Raw genomic sequence first — 19495 nt, forward strand, 5'->3', positions numbered from 1 at the left:
CAACACACCTCCTGTGTCGTAGGAATTAGTAATTGCATCAGGGATCCAAAAATAGACCTGTAGGAACAACGTGAGAATGGAAACCTAATTCTTTAACACAAAGGGATGGATGTTAAGTAAGTATCACAGCCTGGGCTACTGGTGCCTACAGAAGGAGCCACTGTGCGCTGGCATGGCTGGGGGTCACAGTCAGATGGACTGGTTGATCCGGCCCTTAAACACAAGTAAGATTTTAATAAGTGGGGAGGGGCTTCCAGATGGAAATAGCCTAAGCCAGGCTCGCAAGTAAGAAGACAAAAGCTGTTCAAGGCCCAGCGAGCTGCACTGGCTGGAACAGCATGTTCATGTCGGGGAATTGTGTAAGGCCGGGATTTAGGAAGCGCTCAATGTCAAGGAGTTTGGGTCTTATCCTGTAACGAAGGGCTATGAGCAGAGGGGTGACAGAACCAGTCTCAGTGGAAGTCAGATGACTCGGACTTCACAAAGACACCGAAACGACGCAAGTATGAAAGGGTAGGGAGTGAAAAATAATGATCTTGAGATTTTGAGCCTCTGTGACAACTACATATTTGACCAAAAAGGGAACTTCTGTAGGAGAGGGCAGTTTTGGGAACACAAGTATGATTTTAGAAAAGAAGTTGAATTATTATACTAGCTAGTGATATTTATAAGTATGACAATTTCACAAGTTCACTTGGAGAAATTGTGAAGAGAGAAAAGCAAAGGGCATCGGCTGACCCCAGGCCAGCGACTACCGTTATGGGTCAGAATGAAGTCACTATAAAAGAGAGAGGGAAGAAAAAAGAAAAGTGGGAGAACTAGTTAGGTGCCATGGGGGCCCTCAGAGAGGGAATATGCTCATGGACTCATGATTCCTGGCTGGAATAGAAAGGCTATGTTCAAAAAACGAAAGACTCGGGCCAAAACCTTCAGTGTTTCTTCTTCTTTTTTTAATGAAAAGATATTACTAGATCAAACTTTTATAAATACAAAAAACTTGAACATATTAAAGTACAGTTCCATCTGAACCATCACAAAGACAAAGCCTACTCTCAATACCATTATGTACACACCGCTGTATATGACAAATTATTCTCTGCTGGAAATAGCAGATTTGACGTGGTCCAAATTCAGTTCTTTGAAAAGTATCCTCTTTCCAAATAGAGTTCTTCTGTAACTAATTTTTATGCTTGTCATATGTTATCTTCAACAACACATCTAGTTTTTTTCTTAGCACCGTCCCCTACATTTTTTTTAAAGCGTCATTTTATTTCAGAGTGCAATACAAACTCGCTTTTGGCCTGTGAAGTCATTAGGAAGGTAAGCCGCTAAGTCGTCACTGAGGACACAGCAGGCCTCTCAGACTGTTCTGTCACTCCTCCCCACTTGACTGCTTGTCTGCTTTTCAAAGCCGGGATGAGGTACAGCAATTTAGTTCTGTCTGAACAAGTACCAAACTGGAATTAGATGGCTTAACAATGTATTCTGATTTGGGTTACCAATTGTAAAGAATTGTAAAGGACTCTTGACGGAAGTCAAGCTAATGCACAAGATTAAAATACTGGGAGCGGATACAACTGCATTTTCTCTTTCATAAGCCTAAAAGCATTGTGGTGTGTTTTAGAGCTGCTTCCTCTACAAATTTTGCATCCACATTGTCATGTCCTTCAAGAGCATACAGAGCTGGAAAAATAAGGAGAGAAGAGTTACTGCGTAGCCATGGAACCTCTGTAATAACATTGTGTCTGCAGCTCATTGACATCATAATTACTTTATATTTTAGTAAAACACGTTACTCGGAAAATGTGTTGTTAAAATTTATTCTACTTCAGCCCCAAGAAAGGTCATTCGCATCAACTGTATGGGTTTTGAGCCTCTTAAACCCGCTTAAAACCTCAAAGGTGATTATTCCTTTGGTAATTTACTCTAGGATTAATCAGTGTGTTACTGATTAAAACTAGCTGCAGTAAGGACTACTTAGAAGTAAGGAGTATTCCAGAAAGAAAGGGGTCCACAGAAGTGAACAGGGACTGATGTGTCAAGAGAAAAGCAGGAAAGCCCTGAAGTTACCTTGACTGGAAGATTCTCTATCTGTCAGTATTTCAATGAAGTAGTTCAGGGGCAGGAACTCCACACTGCCTGGCGACTTGTCAATCATAGAACTCAGGGGCTAAAAGGGAAACCACTTCTGGTATCAGCTCATTCTCCAAAACAAGCACAAACTTAAAAAAGGAGGCTAAGAACTATAGCTGCTGTCTCTGTGGAGATGATGAAATGGGCAAATAGGATCCAACAACAACATTTAGTGGGGCTGTGCTTGCTCGCAGACTCACCTGTTTCTTATAGTTTAGCAGCAGTCGCTTCACATGGTTCCGGGAAATGATGTTAGAACTCATAGGATGATCCCAAAGTCGGCAGATCTTCTGACCAATAAGCTATTACGCAAATTGAAAAATAGGTAGAGCGGGATTTTTAGGGCAGTGAAACTACTCTGTACAATACTCTAATGATGGACCCATTGCATTATACATTTGTCCAAAGGCATAGAATGAACAGCACCGAGAGTGAACCCTAACGTTCACTATGGGCTTTGGGTGATTGTGATGCGTCAATGCAGGTTCGTCAGTTGTAACACATGGACCGCGGTGGTGGGGGATGTTGGTAATAGGGGAGGCTCTGCACATGTCGGGGCAGGGGGGCGGACAGGGAAATCTCTGGACCTTGCGCTCAATTTTCCTGTAAACCTAAAACTACTCTAAAGAAATTAAGTCAATAATAACAATAAAAGAATGGGAAAAAATACAGAGAGGAGAATGTAGCTTATACTGCATTAAGTACATGTACCTTATACCTACTTATAATTTAAAAAGGATTATTCCAAAGTAGCTGGTTAGTCTAAAAGAGAGGCCCTTTATGGTTAATGACCCTTGAAGAAAGGCCATTTCCTATGAGGTGTGCCTCTGAATTTTGAATAAATACTCCCTTAAATTCAACCCTGAGGAAAGTAGTTTATTCACTGATGTTGCCAAATTCTTTTTCTGAAATGGAGTTCATCTGCTACTCTTCAAAACTGGGTACCTGCAACTCTAAGTGAGGTCTCGATAGGAAACAAAAGGTTGTTCTCCCCAGTGTCCTGCCCAGAAAATTTGAATTCCCTAAGAGCTTGAGGCAAAGAAAAACAAAACAAAACAAAACAACCAAATGAAATGTTCAGAGACCTTCCCCAGAGAGATCTAGCTGTGGAAAATATGCTTTGTTTTCTATCCTTGCCTTTGCTTCAGTAAGCTGTGAGGAGGAGAGGGTGTTACAAAGGAAAACGATTAGGTCCAGAAGGCAGCGGACATCCCTTCGTGGGAGGATCGTGTCAGAGATACAAGTGTGCAAGGTATGTAAACAGAGCAGAGAGCTGGCCCCGGGCTGGCAGGGTCAGGAAGTTTGCGGAGTCCAAGGCTCTGAAGACCTTGCTGTGGAATTTCATATTTTCATAGTATTTCTGACTCTGAGAGCCAATATCCCCCATCAAAACAAGGAGTGCCTGGCAAACCCTTTCTCTCATGTCTCTCGTTTGTCCTTCAACCTGGGAATGTCTTCCTGCCGTAGTAGAAACGGCAGTGGGAGGAAATGCAGTTCCAGAACCTTCTGACCTCACCTGGATTTAAATTTCTTATCAGTTTAAATGCCAAAAAACACCTGTTTCCCCTCTCCCTCCCCTCAGACTCACAGATGTAAATATTAGTGCAGTTTCGTAAGAGGGGAAAATGGCTAAGTGTTTCAGGCAGGCTGTGCCAGGCAGTACAAAGCCAGAGGAACAAGCTTTTTGCCGGCGCCGCAGGGCACGGCCAGTGGGCGTGAAGATGGATGGGATTTCTGGGAAAGGACTGAAAAGTGAAACAATTCAATTGACTTCAGCCCAAAACAAGTAAATGCTCCCTTTGCAAGAAGAAACTGAAGGAGGTGCATACCAAGGCTTATGGAGAGAATAAAATGTAATTCAGGATTACCGGGGGAAGCCGCACAATGATGCTGAATTTTAGTTTTTCATTTTTCTCTGAATTGTCCAGATCTACAAAAAAGTTAGATTGGCAAATAAAACAAATCTCCATTTTAATATGTGAGCAAGCTAATAATACTTCAGTGGTTCATTCTGATAACACACATTCCCCACCCTGGATCCTCAAGCTAAAGTCTGACAATACCTCAAAAGTCTTAGTTTGTTGTCTCTGAATACAAGGGCTTTCTTTTAATGAAGCAGTTTCTATATGGCATGAAACATGGTTCTGTAACAGGCTGCCACTCACAAAACAATTTTACGAAGTGAAAACAGAAGGCACCTTGGGGAACGGCAAATACTTTAACATATATTAACAAAACTCGTCTATAAAATACCACAACGAATAATTTCAGCAAGTGATTACACTGGAGACCTTCAAGTTCAGATTCACATGAGCACTGCATCTCTCAGTTTCTCTTGCATTTCCAGTCTAAGTCTGTGTTGACAGAGTTAATCAGCTGAAAATAAGCCATTCCATGACATTTTCTTGAGAAACAAGCCTTCAGAGTCTCCTATCCTCAAGTGCCCTCATGTACAGAAAAGGAATGTAATAGCCGTGTGTGGATCGAGAAGCCCTCTGGGGCCTCTTGAAGGTCTGAGGCACTTCAAATTAGCCCAAAGCCTGGCTACAGGAAATGAACTGTACTCAGCAGGACACGCGGCATAATTTGCAGAGCCCGTTGCAAAAGGCAAATGAGGATCCCCTTGTTTCAATCCTAAGGATTTCAAGATTTAATGTGGAGCATTACACCGAGCATGGGGCGGCCCTGACTGCACGAGGGCCCTGTGTGACCACACGGGTTGCACACCACCAAGCCCGTCCTGATGGGGCTCAGGGCCAGGCTGGCACTGTGGCAAACTCGGAGCCTCTTACCTTTCATGAGCCTTGTGACAGCCGTTTCGGTGAGAAGCAACACCCCATCATCAATGTAGTGCAGCAGGTTATGCAAAGGGAGACAGTGCACGCCGAGGAGCGTGTGCAGAGTGTGAAAACCTAGGCAAGAGATTGGGAGGGTAAACAGGGTCAGCCAGCATCTCCAGGCTTCTAGAGGGAGTGAATTCAATGATGTTACTAAAGCCCTTAGCTCAGCGCCTTGGCACGGAGAGTCTAATAAACGCTGCTTGAAGACACGGTCCGAGTCTCCTGCTTTGTGTTAGCATGACTAAGTATCGTGCTGGGTAGATATGAGTTCACAACAAGCGTGTGTGTCCCTTCTTAGGCAAAAAGACAAAAAGAGGGCAGGGCCTGCTCGATGAAAAACAGTTTTACAGTTTAATAGGTTTGCAGTTCTGCGGTGAGATGCCAAAAGAGAACAGTTAACAGAAGAGCCTCAAACGCCAGATGCCCAGGCTGAAAGGCTGACAGATAGGGACCACTTTGCCAACACGGAAAAATTTTGAACCGGCAGGGGACAGTCTATATGCCCGACCTCTGTGTATGCCCTAAAGAAGGGCTTTTGGGGTCTACTTGAACTAAATTATAAAAAAAGAAAAATTTAAATAATATGGTCAGATAGCAAATCTACAGGAATTCAACAGAGAGGAAGGCAACTCCCTCAAATCTAAGTCTTGTGGTGGGGGTTACTCAAACACTCAGAAACCGAGAGTTCTAAGCACACTGTTAATAATAAACAATAAAAGCAACATCCATGGGAGAACAAGATATCAGTCCAGGAGAGAATGAGAAAAGCCCTCTTGGAAAAGACAGCACATGAGGGGAGCTTTGAAGAGTAAATGCAATGCCTGGGGGTGGCAATGAGGCCAGAGAATACACAGAGTGGAGACAGTAGAAAAAACCACCTTGTCATGAGCAGACCTGTACTAGAATCCTGCTGTGTTACTCACTAACTACAGGTAAGTAGCCTTTGTGTGCCTCCATTTCTTCATCCGGAGCATGAAGCCACCAGTAGCTTTCCCACATGGCTGCTTGGAGAACTAACGCTAGGTCTACGAAGAGCCTAGCATATGACAGAACGACGGCAACCGTTAACAAACACGTACTGAGGCCTTCAATCTATGCACTGGCTAACTTGATCCTCAACACCGTGAGGTGGGAACCACCTGATTCCCATTTTGTCCATGGGGAAACCAAGATTCACAGGAGCTAAGAAAGTTGCCCAGGATCATATCATTAGTAAGTGGCCGAGCTAAATGCGAAAGCAGGCTATGGGACTTAAGTCGAGGCTCTTACGCATGACATTATCCTGCCCCAAGAACTGGTAGCTGGGTTAATGGGACAATATGAACAGAGGCCCAAAGGTGAGAAAGTATGGGGCATGTTCAGAAAGTACTACATGACCCAACTGAGTTGGAATCAGGTGTACGAGAGGAATGGTAGGAGGTAAAGTTGGAATTTATTTAACAAATCCCTTCCAGACACCAGACAAGGAGCTGGGTATACAATAATGAGGAAAACAGACCCCACAGCTGCTCCCATCCACCTTCCAGTCCGATGGGGAGACAATCAAAGAATCACAAAAATATACATTCTTAAAGATGTGACCAGTTTGGGGCGCCTGGGTGGCTCAGTCAGTTAAGCATCTGACTCTTGGTTTCAGCTCAGGTCATGATCTCAGGTTCATGGGATCGAGCCCTGCCTCAGGTTCCAGGCTCACCGGGGAGTCTGTTTGAGAGTCCTTCTCTCCCTCTGCCCCTCCCCCTGCTTGTGCACACGTGCATGCTCTCTCTCCCTCTCTCTCTCAAAATAAATAAAATCTTTTTTAAAAAATGGCCAGTTCTATAAAGGGAAAAGTGCAGGGTGCTCTGAGTGCACACAACAGGGCCTGAATGCTGAATGACAGCAAGGAATTTCTTATTTAGTAGACTTTGGGGAGGGACACTGAGCAAGATAGAAAAAAGGATTTGAGTTTTACTCTTGGACTATTAAAATGGCAACAGGCAAAGAATGGACTGGAGTATGGACAGTTTGCTACAAGAGGTATGTAAGACAAACATGTTGGGAGGCCACTGAGTGAACCTGCGCCAGAGGTAATGAGGACTCGGACGGTGAAGCAGGAAGGAAGGGACCGGAAGCGCATGGCCACAGGTCCAGACTTGGAAGCTGATGAGGTGTGAATAGGGAATAACAAAGGATCACAGCCTTAGGCGCTTACATGACAAAGAAATGATGCCCAAAGAGCAGGAACTTGAATTCAGAGCAGTCACGGAGTTTTCTCTCCCTGAGCACATGAATCATGAGCAGTGAGGGACTGAGGCCTAGGTCCCAGCCACATCAAGGGTCAGATAAAGTGCGGACTCTGCCCACAAGCAGATGTTAAGGGGCTGACAACAAGATGACTCTGCTGGCAATCCAAAAAAACTGATTTTTTGATTTTACTAACTAATCAACAACATGAGAGTTTTTTTTTTTAAGATTTTATTTATTTATGTGAGAGAGAGAGAGACAGCATGAGAGTGGGGAGGGTCAGAGGGAGAAGCCGACTCCCTGCCGAGCAGGGAGCCCGATGTGGGACTCGATCCCGGGACTCCAGGATCATGACCTGAGCTGAAGGCAGTCGCCCAACCAACTGAGCCACCCAGGTGCCCTCCATGAGAGTTTTCAAATGGATTTGGACATTCTTCCCAAGATTAAAAAAAGTTATGAAATTCGTTCTGAAGAAAAGTTTATTAAAGGTTCCTATAGATTTCCTCGATTCGAAATTCCTCCTGCAGCCCTGCATCCATGTCCTAAAGATCCCTGATGGCCCTGCATCCTCTATCCCTAGGGCACAGACCCACATCCAACAGTCCACTCTTGGCTTCCTCTGCATGTTAGCTCCAGGCAACAGAACAAATCGGCTAAAAGTAGGCATCAGTTCCAAAACAGAGCTTTTCCAGCCAACTCCAGTCCTCATCCTCCAGGGTTCCTGGCCTCCGCTAGCCCGTGAGGGGAACACAGGTCCCATTTAAACCACAACTGCTCCAGCTCCAAACCATGACTCCCTTTCGTGGTCCTCATTCCCTTTATTCTTTAACCAATTGGGTTACAAGTTTCCAACACTTGGAAATCAAACAGTTCTCACTAGTCCAGCAGGCTTGGAAAGCAAGCACACATACATACAAAAGTACATGAGAAAACACCCTGTATTTACCCACACATGTGCACACCCACGTGACCCAGCGTCACTTTCCACGTCACATGAGGGAAACCAACATTTAAGAGAAAAGGACAGAGATACTTGACCCATGGACACAAACCATTAAGTCTACTCATAATAATTCTCAGTCACTATGGATGACATTTTTCCATGTTTTCCCTCCTTACATATCCCTGGGAAGGAGTGTGATGCTTCCTAGAAAGTAAAGTTTTATGGTCTCCTGGGTAAAAATTGTCCCTAGTAAGTCACTTTCATTTACTTACAAATGGGGCTTGAACATACATGGTGAACGAACCTGAAAGTATCAACCCAATCCTCTATCAAGTCTTTTGTGTTGATGACAAATGATAAAGAGTTGAAGCCAGAAAGTCATATATAGTTTTCATGAAATCCCTTCACTCTTTCTAGAGGGCACCTGGAAATTCCTATTCTATTGGGATAATTTAAAGTCCTCTATTCTCCTCATGAATGGTCACTGTCAGATTCCTATAAATCAAAAGAAACTCCTTGTGCCCAACACTACCCGCATGTCTTGTAAGGTGTATGGACAGAGAAAGCATGAAGGACTCCAAACTGAGTCAGATGTATCACAAATGCAGATAAGCCAGGACACGCTATGGGGATTTCTGGGCCCATAAACAGTCAATGTTTTGGCATCAACTAATTCAAATGGAATATAAAATTCAAGAGGCAGCACAGAATAGTCACCAAAAGAACAGATTTTGGAACCAGACTTCCTGGATTTGAATACTGGCTCTGTTGCTTAATCACTGTGTGACTTTCAGGCAAGTTACATAAACTTTCTGTGCCTCAGTTTCACCATCAATAAAATGGGAATAATATTAAAGTGGAACCATATGAAAGTGCCTTTTTTTTTTTTTTTAAGTCAAAAACTGGTTGGATATTGACAATTTAATGTGGTTCATGTTAAGCTCCTACCATTTAGGACTGTTAGGAAAATTGAATGTGCTTACTTATGTAAAGTACTTACAGCAACTGGCACAAAACAGGCACCATCTACATATTGGCTTAAAATGAAAGAGTAAAGGAATGAATTACTGATAGATGATGGGATAGATGTATATATATAAATAAATTAAATTAAACTGGCTAATAAACATTATGTAGTGACAGTTATCATAAAGCTTAACACTCATCAGAACACATATGTAATGAATACAAGGCAGACAGGAGCTTATTTGCTTCTTATAATTAATATATGTTCCCAACTAGACTTCTGTTAATTTTTGTAACTGCTCTAATTTCTAGCACAGCACATGGAATGTAATAAAAAAAAAATCAACAAATGGTTGTTTATTGAGTGAACAAATGACCAATTAAATGAATGACTGCATACACATGTGCCAAGGGTGTTTTGAGGCCTGACTTGGCCCTGTTTCAAAATCCTAAGGGCGATTTTTAGCTTCCAAGCACGTAAAAATCAGCTATTTTCTGACACCCAGCCAGACCCACTTCCTCCTGAGTGTTAACTTTCTCAATCAGATAAACTAAGCCTGCAGACATCAGAGAAAGATCTCCCTGCATCAGCTCCACTGGTTCCAAGTATCCTAGCGAGCCGCATGGGGACCAGCCTCGGCTCCCTAAAGTCAGTGACGAGCCACAGCAGAATTTAATAATCGGGGGACATCTGGTCTGCAGAGACCAATGTCAGGCCCATCTCTCACAGTGACCGCAGACACACAAGTTCTCAACACAGGTCGTCTCATCCTTAAATGTGTAAGGCCTGGGGACCACGTGAAGAAGAAAGAACCAATGTATTACAACAAAGGACAAAAGAGCCAAGACTTACCAGGAGGCAGAGGTAAAAACAAACTCGTAGTAGCTTCCAGAATCCTGGTCATGATGTGAAAGACTGTAAATTCAGCAGCACTGGCCCGCTTGCTACTGGGTAAAACGACAGAGCCGCCGTCAGCCGAGGGGTTCATCCCTAAAACTCCGTCTGTCTGAGCAGCGGCTCTGAGTAGCACACGGAGATGGAATCCATGCTCACTGTGAAGCCTCAAGTATGATGGAGACCATCAGCCTAAGGCCTAGGATCTAACCAGACAGTGGGCACATAAATGATCGATTGCATTAACTCAGATTCCCCTTCCTGGCCGTCCTGAGCTCACATGCCCCTCCATCCTCATCAACCACATGCCAGGGAAAGAGTATGGTGAAGCCACAGGGCTGTTCCTTTAAATGCTGCATACAGAACTAAGACTGTCAGGGCTGGTGATAACTGCTTTCAGTTGTTAAGTTCCAACAGGCAGCAATTAGAGTTGGTTTAGCTCTTTATACACCTCGATAAGGGAGAGGGAGAAATACTTGCGTACAAGTGGAGAACCGAGGGGTGAAGATGATGTTTCCTCCAGCTGGTTTCCAGGATTTGGCAAATGAGATCCAGCTGGAGGATAAAGACAGTCTGTTACCCTTCGCCCATGCCCTCTCCCTTGGGGGCCCCTACAGCGAGCCCTCTGCGGGCCTGACAGGCCTGTTCAGGGCAGCTGGTATTTAGCCTGGGCCCGGACACAGAACCAGCCTTTCCGCAGGCAATGCTGACGCACTGGAATCCAAAATGGAAAAGACCGAAAATGTGCACCAGAGTCTAACAGAGCCCCTTCTGTCTACACAGGCAGTGCCCCCGCTGAGCTTCCCCAGCCCCGTTAACAGGCCCTCTGCCATCAGTGAAGGTCAAGTACAACTGGATTTGCCCTAGGCCTGTTACATGACAAAGGCCAACAGCTGACAGTGAGAAGAAGAGAGACACAGAACAAGATAGAGGTCCTGAGCATCGACTGTGGAGTATGACCGGCTTCAAGTCCAGGTCAGACATTTGACTAGTTTGTCAGCAACAGAGCAGTCTCCATGGGGTTGTGATCCGCCATGAATCCCACGCCCTGCACCTAGAGGCGAAGGACAGGGCGCCAATCGGAACGGATCTCCATATGGGCACAGATAAAAACAGTTCATTCTCAATGACACAGATTCTCAGTGTCTCTTTGGCTGAAGTCAGGTAAGATGACTCGTAAGTGATATAGTCTGGTTCTGCAGCAACTTCCTCCATTTGTTTTAGAAAGCCCCATCGGCCGCCCTCCTGAGGGGACTGGGAGACATGGCTGTTTGCAGGAGCAGGAAGGTCTGGCTACAGTCGGTGACTGCCGACTCAGAAAGTTAGGGGTACTGAGTTTGCTAAAGCTACATCCCTACCACTTCTGGTCCTATCGGTTTCAGCAGTTGTTAACACAGCCTAGTGTTATCAGGAAGAATGATGCTTGAACAAAAACCCTTAATACTTTGGAAGGTGAAATTTAAAGTCAACAGAAAGAAAGATGATAGATGGACATGTTAAATAGTTGTGTTATTAAAGGACAAAGAAAGCAAGTTAATACCATCATGGGGAAGATCAAAGCCACATTCATAAAGTGAGCTCCCTGATACAGTTCTACCAGAAAGAATTATTATTTAAGAAAGATTCAATGCCAAAAAAAGAGAAAAGGTTCAATGCCTTGCTTGTAAATATCAATATATGAGAATGCCAACCTCTCCTAATTTATTAAAACTTGTGAAATTCAAAGATATTATTATATATTTTTAAAAGATTTTATTTACTTATTTGACAGAGAGAGACACAGTGAGAGCAGGATCACAAGCAGGGGGAGTAGGAGAGGGAGAAACAGGCTTCCCGTGGAGCAGGGAGCCCGATGCGGGGCTCGATCCCAGGACCCTGGGATCATGACCTGAGGCGAAGGCACACGCTTAACAACTGAGCCATCCAGGCATCCCCAAAGATATTATTTAAAAACAGACACTAGGGTGCCTGGGTGGCTCAGTCGTTAAGCGTCTGCCTTCGGCTCAGGTCATGATCCCAGGGTCCTGGGATCGAGCCCCGCATCGGGCTCCCTGCTCCACGGGAAGCCTGTTTCTCCCTCTCCCTCTCCCCCTGCTTGTGATCCTGCTCTCACTGTGTCTCTCTCTGTCAAATAAGTAAATAAAATCTTAAAAAAAAAGAAACCAGACACTAATAACTACAATAAAGGCAGAAAATTTTAAAATTAAACATGAAATTCAATCAGGGCCATATCAAATACATTTAATCTTCCAGAGTTCAATGCAAAAATATATGTTCACACAACTGATCATTTGCATACTGGTCTTACCCAAACTTGGAGAAATGGAGTGTTCTTTCTCTTTCTGTGAATTTAAATACTTTAAGAATTTGTCTGGCATATTACTTCTAGGTTCTAAGTAGGGTCAGGCCTCAACTCCATATGCTTTCTGAGAGACTCAAGACCATCTCAGAATTTGGTGTAGCCATATCACTTCCATTTACACATGGACTGGTGTTATTAATTGGAATCACACAATTTCAATGGGTGGCTACCAGGTAGATGGGCTACCAATCCCACCAGCAGACTCTAATGTGGTAGTATTTGTACAACTGAGCTAGAATCTGGCCTAACTGGGCTGTTGGCATTCATTAAGAATTTAAGTTCAAGTTCTCTCATGTCTTCATAAACCTCCATGTACAGAAATCATTACCTATGGTTTAATAAGATGCTAGAAGATGCCAAGATGACATGTGAACATTTGGCAACCATACTAAATTCATCACTGTCCTACGCTTCAATGAACATATAAATCACTATTTGAAGGGACTAATATAAACCACTTTCATAACCAAGTCCTCCTTGGTTTTTTCTCTTCTTTTTTCCCTTTTTTCAATCTATAGCACCAAATATACCGGTTTAAGGACAGAAAATCTGCAAAAGTCTAATCTGAAAAATATACTGAACTGCCAACTGGGAGTTACATACCGGGGGACTGGGGGGTGGCAGGATAGAGAATAAAAAAGCAAAACCAACCAGTTTTGAAATGTAGTCCAGAACCATCTGTTCAATTTTCTTTTTTTCTACACCCTGTAGGTGTCTCAAAAGATGGTCTTTTAGCTCAGACACCATCTGAAAACAGGACACGGATTAGATAAGTCACGACCTACCCACTCACACCTGCTACAGGTTGAAACTAGATCCATTTATTAACACTCTTTACCAACACGAAAAATACTGGACCTGAAGATCCCATTGGCGGAAATGTACAACCCATAGTGTTACTTTAATGGGCATAAATCAGGGACACCAACGTTCCTCACGAGGAACTGTTGATGATTCACCCAGAGCCCAGTGAGCAGCCAAGAGTCAGATTCCCAGCCCTGATGAGAATTCTCCAAAGAAGCTGAGGGAAGCCACTAACTTAGAAGTCAAAGGTTGAAGTCTATTGCTCCCAGACCTGGAGAACTAACAGGAACAACTGTAATCATGGAGTGACTATGTTGATGTGGGGTGGGGGTGGAGGGTTGAGGGGGGTGGGGTGTCGTGCGGAGAGGCATGCTTTGGGGCATTTGGAAGGACAGAGGCAGCAGTAAAAACGAAATGCATCAGGTACCTCCCTCTGCAGTGGCTTTGGACATTCAACACAGCGCCCTAACATGCAAAAGTAATGAAATTATCGATTCTATCACCTCTAAACAGACTTGTATATCTACTCTGTTCTCATCTTTCTTGGAGCTCACCAATCCGTGTAGCATCCCAGCCCTCCCCGCCTTTTGCTCTTTTGTCTCCTTCTCCTTTTTTTCCCTCTTTTGCCTAAATGTCCTCCTCAGTTGGAGGCCCTCCTCGCTAGAGATCTTTGCACCAATAAACACCATGGGAATTGTACAATTGACATCATATGTGCACATATTACATCAGCAGATTTCCATATATGACACCCTGAGCAAAACTTAGCCCATGGCATTCTGGGCCACGTGTTAATTAGGCTTAAAATTTTTTAATTTTTAAAAAAGATTATTGCATGCTTTTTTGTGCTTTTCAATTTTTCTATGACAACCATAAAGATGAAAATTTAAATCACCCATAATCCTATCATCTGTGTTAACATTTTGGATTTTTTATTTTCCTTTTCTCCAGTGTGCACACTCATTCCAATGTTTTCTAATTTGCTTTTTTTTTTTTCATGTAATAGTTTACGTCATTAAATACTCTTTACCACACTGGTTGTAATGGCTGCACAGTATTCAATTTTAGGAGAAAGTACTAGAATTGAATTATTTATTCTCTTCTTATACATATGGGATACTTCTTCTACGACTGTGAATAGAACTAAAAAAAACCCTTATACATGATTTGTTTGCCATACCCCCAGTTATTTTCTCAAGCTAAATTCCTAGAAATGGAACTTGGTGCGTCACGTACTTAAGTTACAGAGACACTGCCGAAATGCCTCCCACGTGGTTATACTAGTCTTTTTTTTTTTTTTTTAAGATTTTATTTATTTATTTGACAGAGAGAGACACAGTGAGAGAGGGAACACAAGCAGGGGGAATGGGAGAGGGAGAAGCAGGCTTCCCGCTGAGCAGGGAGCCCGATGCAGGGCTCGATCCCAGGACCCTGAGATCATGACCTGAGTCGAAGGCAGATGCTTAACGACTGAGCCACCCAGGCGCCTCCTAGTTTTCAATTGCATTGCATGAGGCTGCCCGATTCCCCGTATGCTGAACTTTGCTAGTGCGATTTTTAAATTTTTGACAATTTCATAGGCAAGCAAACACACACATAATTTTTTATATTACATTCCTTAATCTATCCAATATTTCTATTGGTTTATGGTATAAGGCGGTGGTATTTGGGATGGGGGACTCCAACTGTCTTTTGCAAATAGGCAGCCATTGATCGATTAAAAATTACTTCTTTCCAGTGATTTTTTTTAAATGCCTAATTTTATCATACCCTAAAGATTCAAATTTAAACTAGAGTCTCCTGTCAGGTCTCCTGTTTATTTTGTACAAGCACCATATTGTTTCAATTATTGTAGATCAATAACATACTTAGCTATCTAGTAATGTCAGCTCCACTCCTTTTTGTCAAGTGAGTCACCTGGTCAACTGTCAGAGAAACTTCGTAGGCTTTTTGGTTATAATTTTATTAAACCTAAATGCTAAGGATTTGGAAATGGAATAATGTTTTTCATTAACTTTTCTAACTGGTTAATCCCAATAAAAAAGAAAGTAAATTTAGAATCACCAGCTTATTAACTTGTTCCTTAATACTTTCCATTTCCCCTGGTGATTATTTTGTTTGTTTGTTGCATTGGACAATCATACCATCTTCTTTTTTTTTTTTTAAGATTTTATTTATTTATTTATTTATTTGACAAACAGAGACAGCGAGAGAGGGAACACAAGCAGGGGGAGTTGGAGAGGGAGAAGCAGGCTTCCCGCCAAGCAGGGAGCCCGATGCGGGGCTCGATCCCAGGACCCTGGGATCATGACCTGAGCCGAAGGCAGACACTTAACGACTGAGCCACCCAGGCGCCCCATACCATCTTCTTTTACTTTTGTTTCTTATTGCACTGTATAGAATTTCCAGAACGTAAAATTTTAGTGAAAATAGCAAGAATCCTTAACTTATTTTTTGTTTTTTCACAGAGAGAGTGCGTGCATGGGGCAGGAGTGGGGGAGAGGGAGAGAGAGAATCTTAAGCAGGCTCCATACCCAGTGTGGAGCTCGACACAGGGCTTAACCTCAGGACACTGAGAACATGCCCTGAGCCGAAATCAAGAGTTGGACACTTAACTGACTGAGCCACCCAGGCACCCCTGAAGATAATCTTTGACAAGTTTTTCAAATTATTTTATGGTTATTATGTTTTCAAGGATTTTTATTTCTTCTTGGCTCAAGTTTGGTATTTCTATTTCTCAAGGAAATTTTAACTGGAATTTTCAAATGCGTGAATATGCATTTACACATGTTTTTCTCACATTTTAAAACTTTCCATATTTAAGGTAATAGATTATCCCATTCCTAAGCCTGCACAGGATTAAAGATATTTTACTAGACTTTCCAGATGTCTCTTCAATCAGTTTTCTTTAAAAAATAGATTTTGGATTTATTTATCAGTTCTGCTCTTCCATTCATTTATTTTGATTTCTCTTTCTTTGGTCTTCCTAATAGTAGGACTTCTTGAGAAATGATACTTTATTCTATTGTATTTTAAACCCCAAATACAAATGCCACAGAGACATTGTTCTTTCCTTGTTTTAAATACTCAATGCTGTACATTTCCTTATGATGTTTTGTAATTATAGGTTTTGGGCAGTGACTGATTTATATATGTCTCCCCCACTAAATTCTAAAAGTGCAGAACTCTATCTGTGGTGCTTACCATTGAGCACACGGGGCCTACAGTGGCTGGTAACAGCTACGTGTTAAAAGAATGAGTGAAAAATAAGGTCAGCATGAGCAGCACAATCTAGCCCTTTACCCTTTTCTTGGATCCTATCGTTTCTCAGCACCCAAATGGCCCCCAGGCCACTTACCAGTCCCATCAGCAGCCTCTGGGGGCTGTCTTCCTCCTGGAAGAGGGGTGTTAATCTTGGCTCTGAAATTAAACAAAACTATAGTCAAGAAGGATGGTTTTTGGGAAATGGGCTAGAAGAAGAGAAATCAGCCTGGGTTTCCCTTCTCTGAGTTATTGAGAAAATAGACCATTTTGTTGATAGGATGAAATTTTTCATTAAATGTGTGACCTATTCCTGCAAGCCGAACTTATCACCCAGGTGATACACACAGAGCTCTACTCTAACAGACCAGGAAAGAAAGAAAACAAGGCACACATTTCCCAACACCAGTAGGCTCTGGCTTTGAATTCTCTTCAACATGAAAACTCACCACCGTCTAAGAACCTCTGCTTCACTGGAGTTAGAGACACCTCTCTTAACCCCAAGGGGGCCATAAACTCTGCAACAGGGACCTGGTGGAAGGATCGCATGACTGCCTTCCTTGTGACCCCCCTATAGTTTAGTGACTTTGGGAGTCACTGAACTGAGGGGACCTGTCAATTACTGTAGCAAATAATCCTGACTGACACAAGGTATCCGACTAAAAAGGTAACCAGTTCACCAAGATGGAAAAAGTGACGTGTAAGGTTAAATCGGATGGCACTTTCTCCGCCATGATTTGCACTATACCAGCAGACTGGACGGGCAGACACACACAGTCTTGTTGCAAGATGGGCCCTAACACTGCTCTAACCACACCTGCGTGCTCTGCTCGTCCTTTCCTAGAGCAGCTGAGGCCCGCACCTGGCGAGAGCAGAGCTGCCCCGGTCAGCGGGCTGATGACACTGTGAGGGACAGCACAGGTACCTCTTGCGTCCTCGGGATAAATCCTACCTGGGTCCCACATGAGCTTTTTGATTAAGATGAAGCAATTCAAAACCGGACGCCAACAGCCCTGAATTTCATCCAGGGTGTTCTGTTTCTGTTAGGGATGACATTCTTCCTAGGGTGCTAGTGCAAGCCAAGCATGTGAGGGGAAGGGACAAGTTCCCAAAGTGCACGCGGAGAGAAGGACTGGCCACAGGATGCAAACAGGCCGGAAGTACAGGAGTAGGAGCTCCAACAGGGGCAGAGGAGTGATGGACACAACAAAAACCTTGACAACTGGCAACATTTCCCGTATTGCACAATGTCTAGCTGGGCAAGAAGGGCGAGCCTGAGCCAGGCACATTCACACCCCGGCTGCTGGGCAGGACTCCTGCCCGCCGCCAGCGGGAGAGCCCCCGGCTCCGGGCATGGATGGCCTGGTCACACAGTCAGAGGCTGGTTCCCTCCGGGTTGCTCGGTGAGCACAGGCTCTGTCTCCCTGGGCTGGATCACAACTTCACTGTCCTGGTTCACGTGATCTGTGTGCACAGCTGCAGAATGTCCCACAACGCACTGTATAAAATCATTTCCGTTAGGGTCACCCAGCATACACCTAAACATCCAAGCCTATAAAACAAACGTGGGATATAAAAATAACAGCTTTTTAAATGGAGGCTGGTCTTTATGAGGCCTGAAAGGGTTCCAGTGACAAAACCACGAAAAGCTTGTACCTGGATTCGTTTAGCCTTCTCTTCCCCCAGTTTTACCCGGTAGGGTGTTTATCAAGACCTACCTCGGATGTCACTCCCTCTGGCGAGCCTTTTCTAAGCTCCCTCTCTTCCCCAACCATCCCCACTCCTGACCCAATTCCCCCCCACACACACTGTGGTTCTAGAACACCCGTCACCTGGTTTAGAAACAGCATTTTAGCATTCCTTCCTCACACGTTAATGACAAAGCAGCCATCTGAGGTATCTCGTGCACGAAGCGCTGTCCTAGGCCCTATACACACTTCCCCACTCACTCTCACTTTCCTCCTCACCTTGCCCTGAAAAGGTTAACGCACGAAGTGAACACATGGCTTGCCCAAGAGCTCACTGTTAACATGTGGCTGGACTGGAATTGAAGCCAAGTTCTGTCTGGCTCCAAGCCCATGCTCTTCCCCCATAACCACACCGCTTACCCAGAGACTCCTATCTTTGTACTCCTATGACCTAGCCCAGGGAGTGCCCAAATGTTAACCAAAATCAAAGACCCCTGTGTGATCAGACAGCTGGAAAGAAAGCAGGCCTAAGCCAAGGGAACTGCCGAGGTGCCTCCTGTGGGTACAGCCACGGGGCACGGTGAGTAGATCAAGGCTCTGAAGAAGAATAATGAAAACCAGACGGCCAACACTCAGGGACTCTTCCAGCAAAAGCACATTCAGCAGCTGTCCCTAAAGGTCCCGGTGCCAAGACAGACATGGAAGGGGCTGGGTGGTCACTCTAACAGGAAGATATTAAAGGGTGCTCCCTTCACTGGACCACCGAGCGTGATTTTCTTGCCAACCCGCAGGGGTAGGAAACACCGTGTTACAAACCAAACACTGACTGAAATCCAGAAGGCTTTGTTACAGGTCTTTTCTTACCCAAATTCCTTGCTTCTAGGTTAGAAATCACCCTACAAAAAAATTAGCCAACGTTATTCACATAGGAAGATGGAAAAAAAAAAAAAAGCCACAATACCATACAAAGATATCCTCCGTAAAACCACTGCAGAAACTGTTCTCAGGCGGCTGAAAACCTCAAACACTTTAATCAACTTGGCAAAAGCCACATTAGGCAATTATAAAATCTCAAAACCCTTTAGCGCAAACAATGACAATAATTTAGAACAATCGCAGCACTCAGTTATTGGAAATAATGGAAACAGAAAATAGAACAGGGTTGGAATGGGCCTATATTTGTAACACTCCGAGATGACTCCTCCGTCCAGAAAATGGGCCTTCAAAATAAGAGCCAGCTCATCAGCCCACTAACACTTTTTATTTATTTATTTTTTATATATTTTTATTTATTTATTTGAGAGAGAGAATGAGAGAGAGAGAGCATGAGAGCGGGGAGGGTCAGAGGGAGAAGCAGACTCCCCGCTGAGCAGGGAGCCC

General features: G+C 43.8%; 1 protein-coding gene across 4 annotated transcripts in view; it reads right to left on the reverse strand.

The window, feature by feature from the left end:
* Positions 1-944: 944 nt before the first annotated feature.
* The window catches only part of LOC110580172 (gamma-secretase activating protein), an 84356-nt gene continuing 65805 nt past the window's right edge, over positions 945-19495 (reverse strand). For 3 of the 4 annotated variants that reach the window (XM_044920275.1, XM_044920274.1, XM_021689844.1), the window contains 10 exons: positions 18980-19011; positions 16525-16586; positions 13014-13109; positions 10485-10555; positions 9959-10053; positions 4926-5045; positions 4002-4063; positions 2334-2435; positions 2071-2170; positions 945-1683 (listed from right to left, as the gene is read on the reverse strand). In XM_044920275.1, coding sequence (XP_044776210.1) covers positions 1592-1683; positions 2071-2170; positions 2334-2435; positions 4002-4063; positions 4926-5045; positions 9959-10053; positions 10485-10555; positions 13014-13109; positions 16525-16586; positions 18980-19011 — 832 coding nt within the window. In that variant the 3' untranslated portion in view covers positions 945-1591. The remainder of the gene's footprint in view (positions 1684-2070; positions 2171-2333; positions 2436-4001; positions 4064-4925; positions 5046-9958; positions 10054-10484; positions 10556-13013; positions 13110-16524; positions 16587-18979; positions 19012-19495) is intronic. The other variant, XM_044920276.1, reaches the window with a different exon arrangement.

This window comes from Neomonachus schauinslandi, chromosome 12 (genome assembly GCF_002201575.2).
Source record: "Neomonachus schauinslandi chromosome 12, ASM220157v2, whole genome shotgun sequence".
Taxonomy (NCBI): domain Eukaryota; kingdom Metazoa; phylum Chordata; class Mammalia; order Carnivora; family Phocidae; genus Neomonachus; species Neomonachus schauinslandi.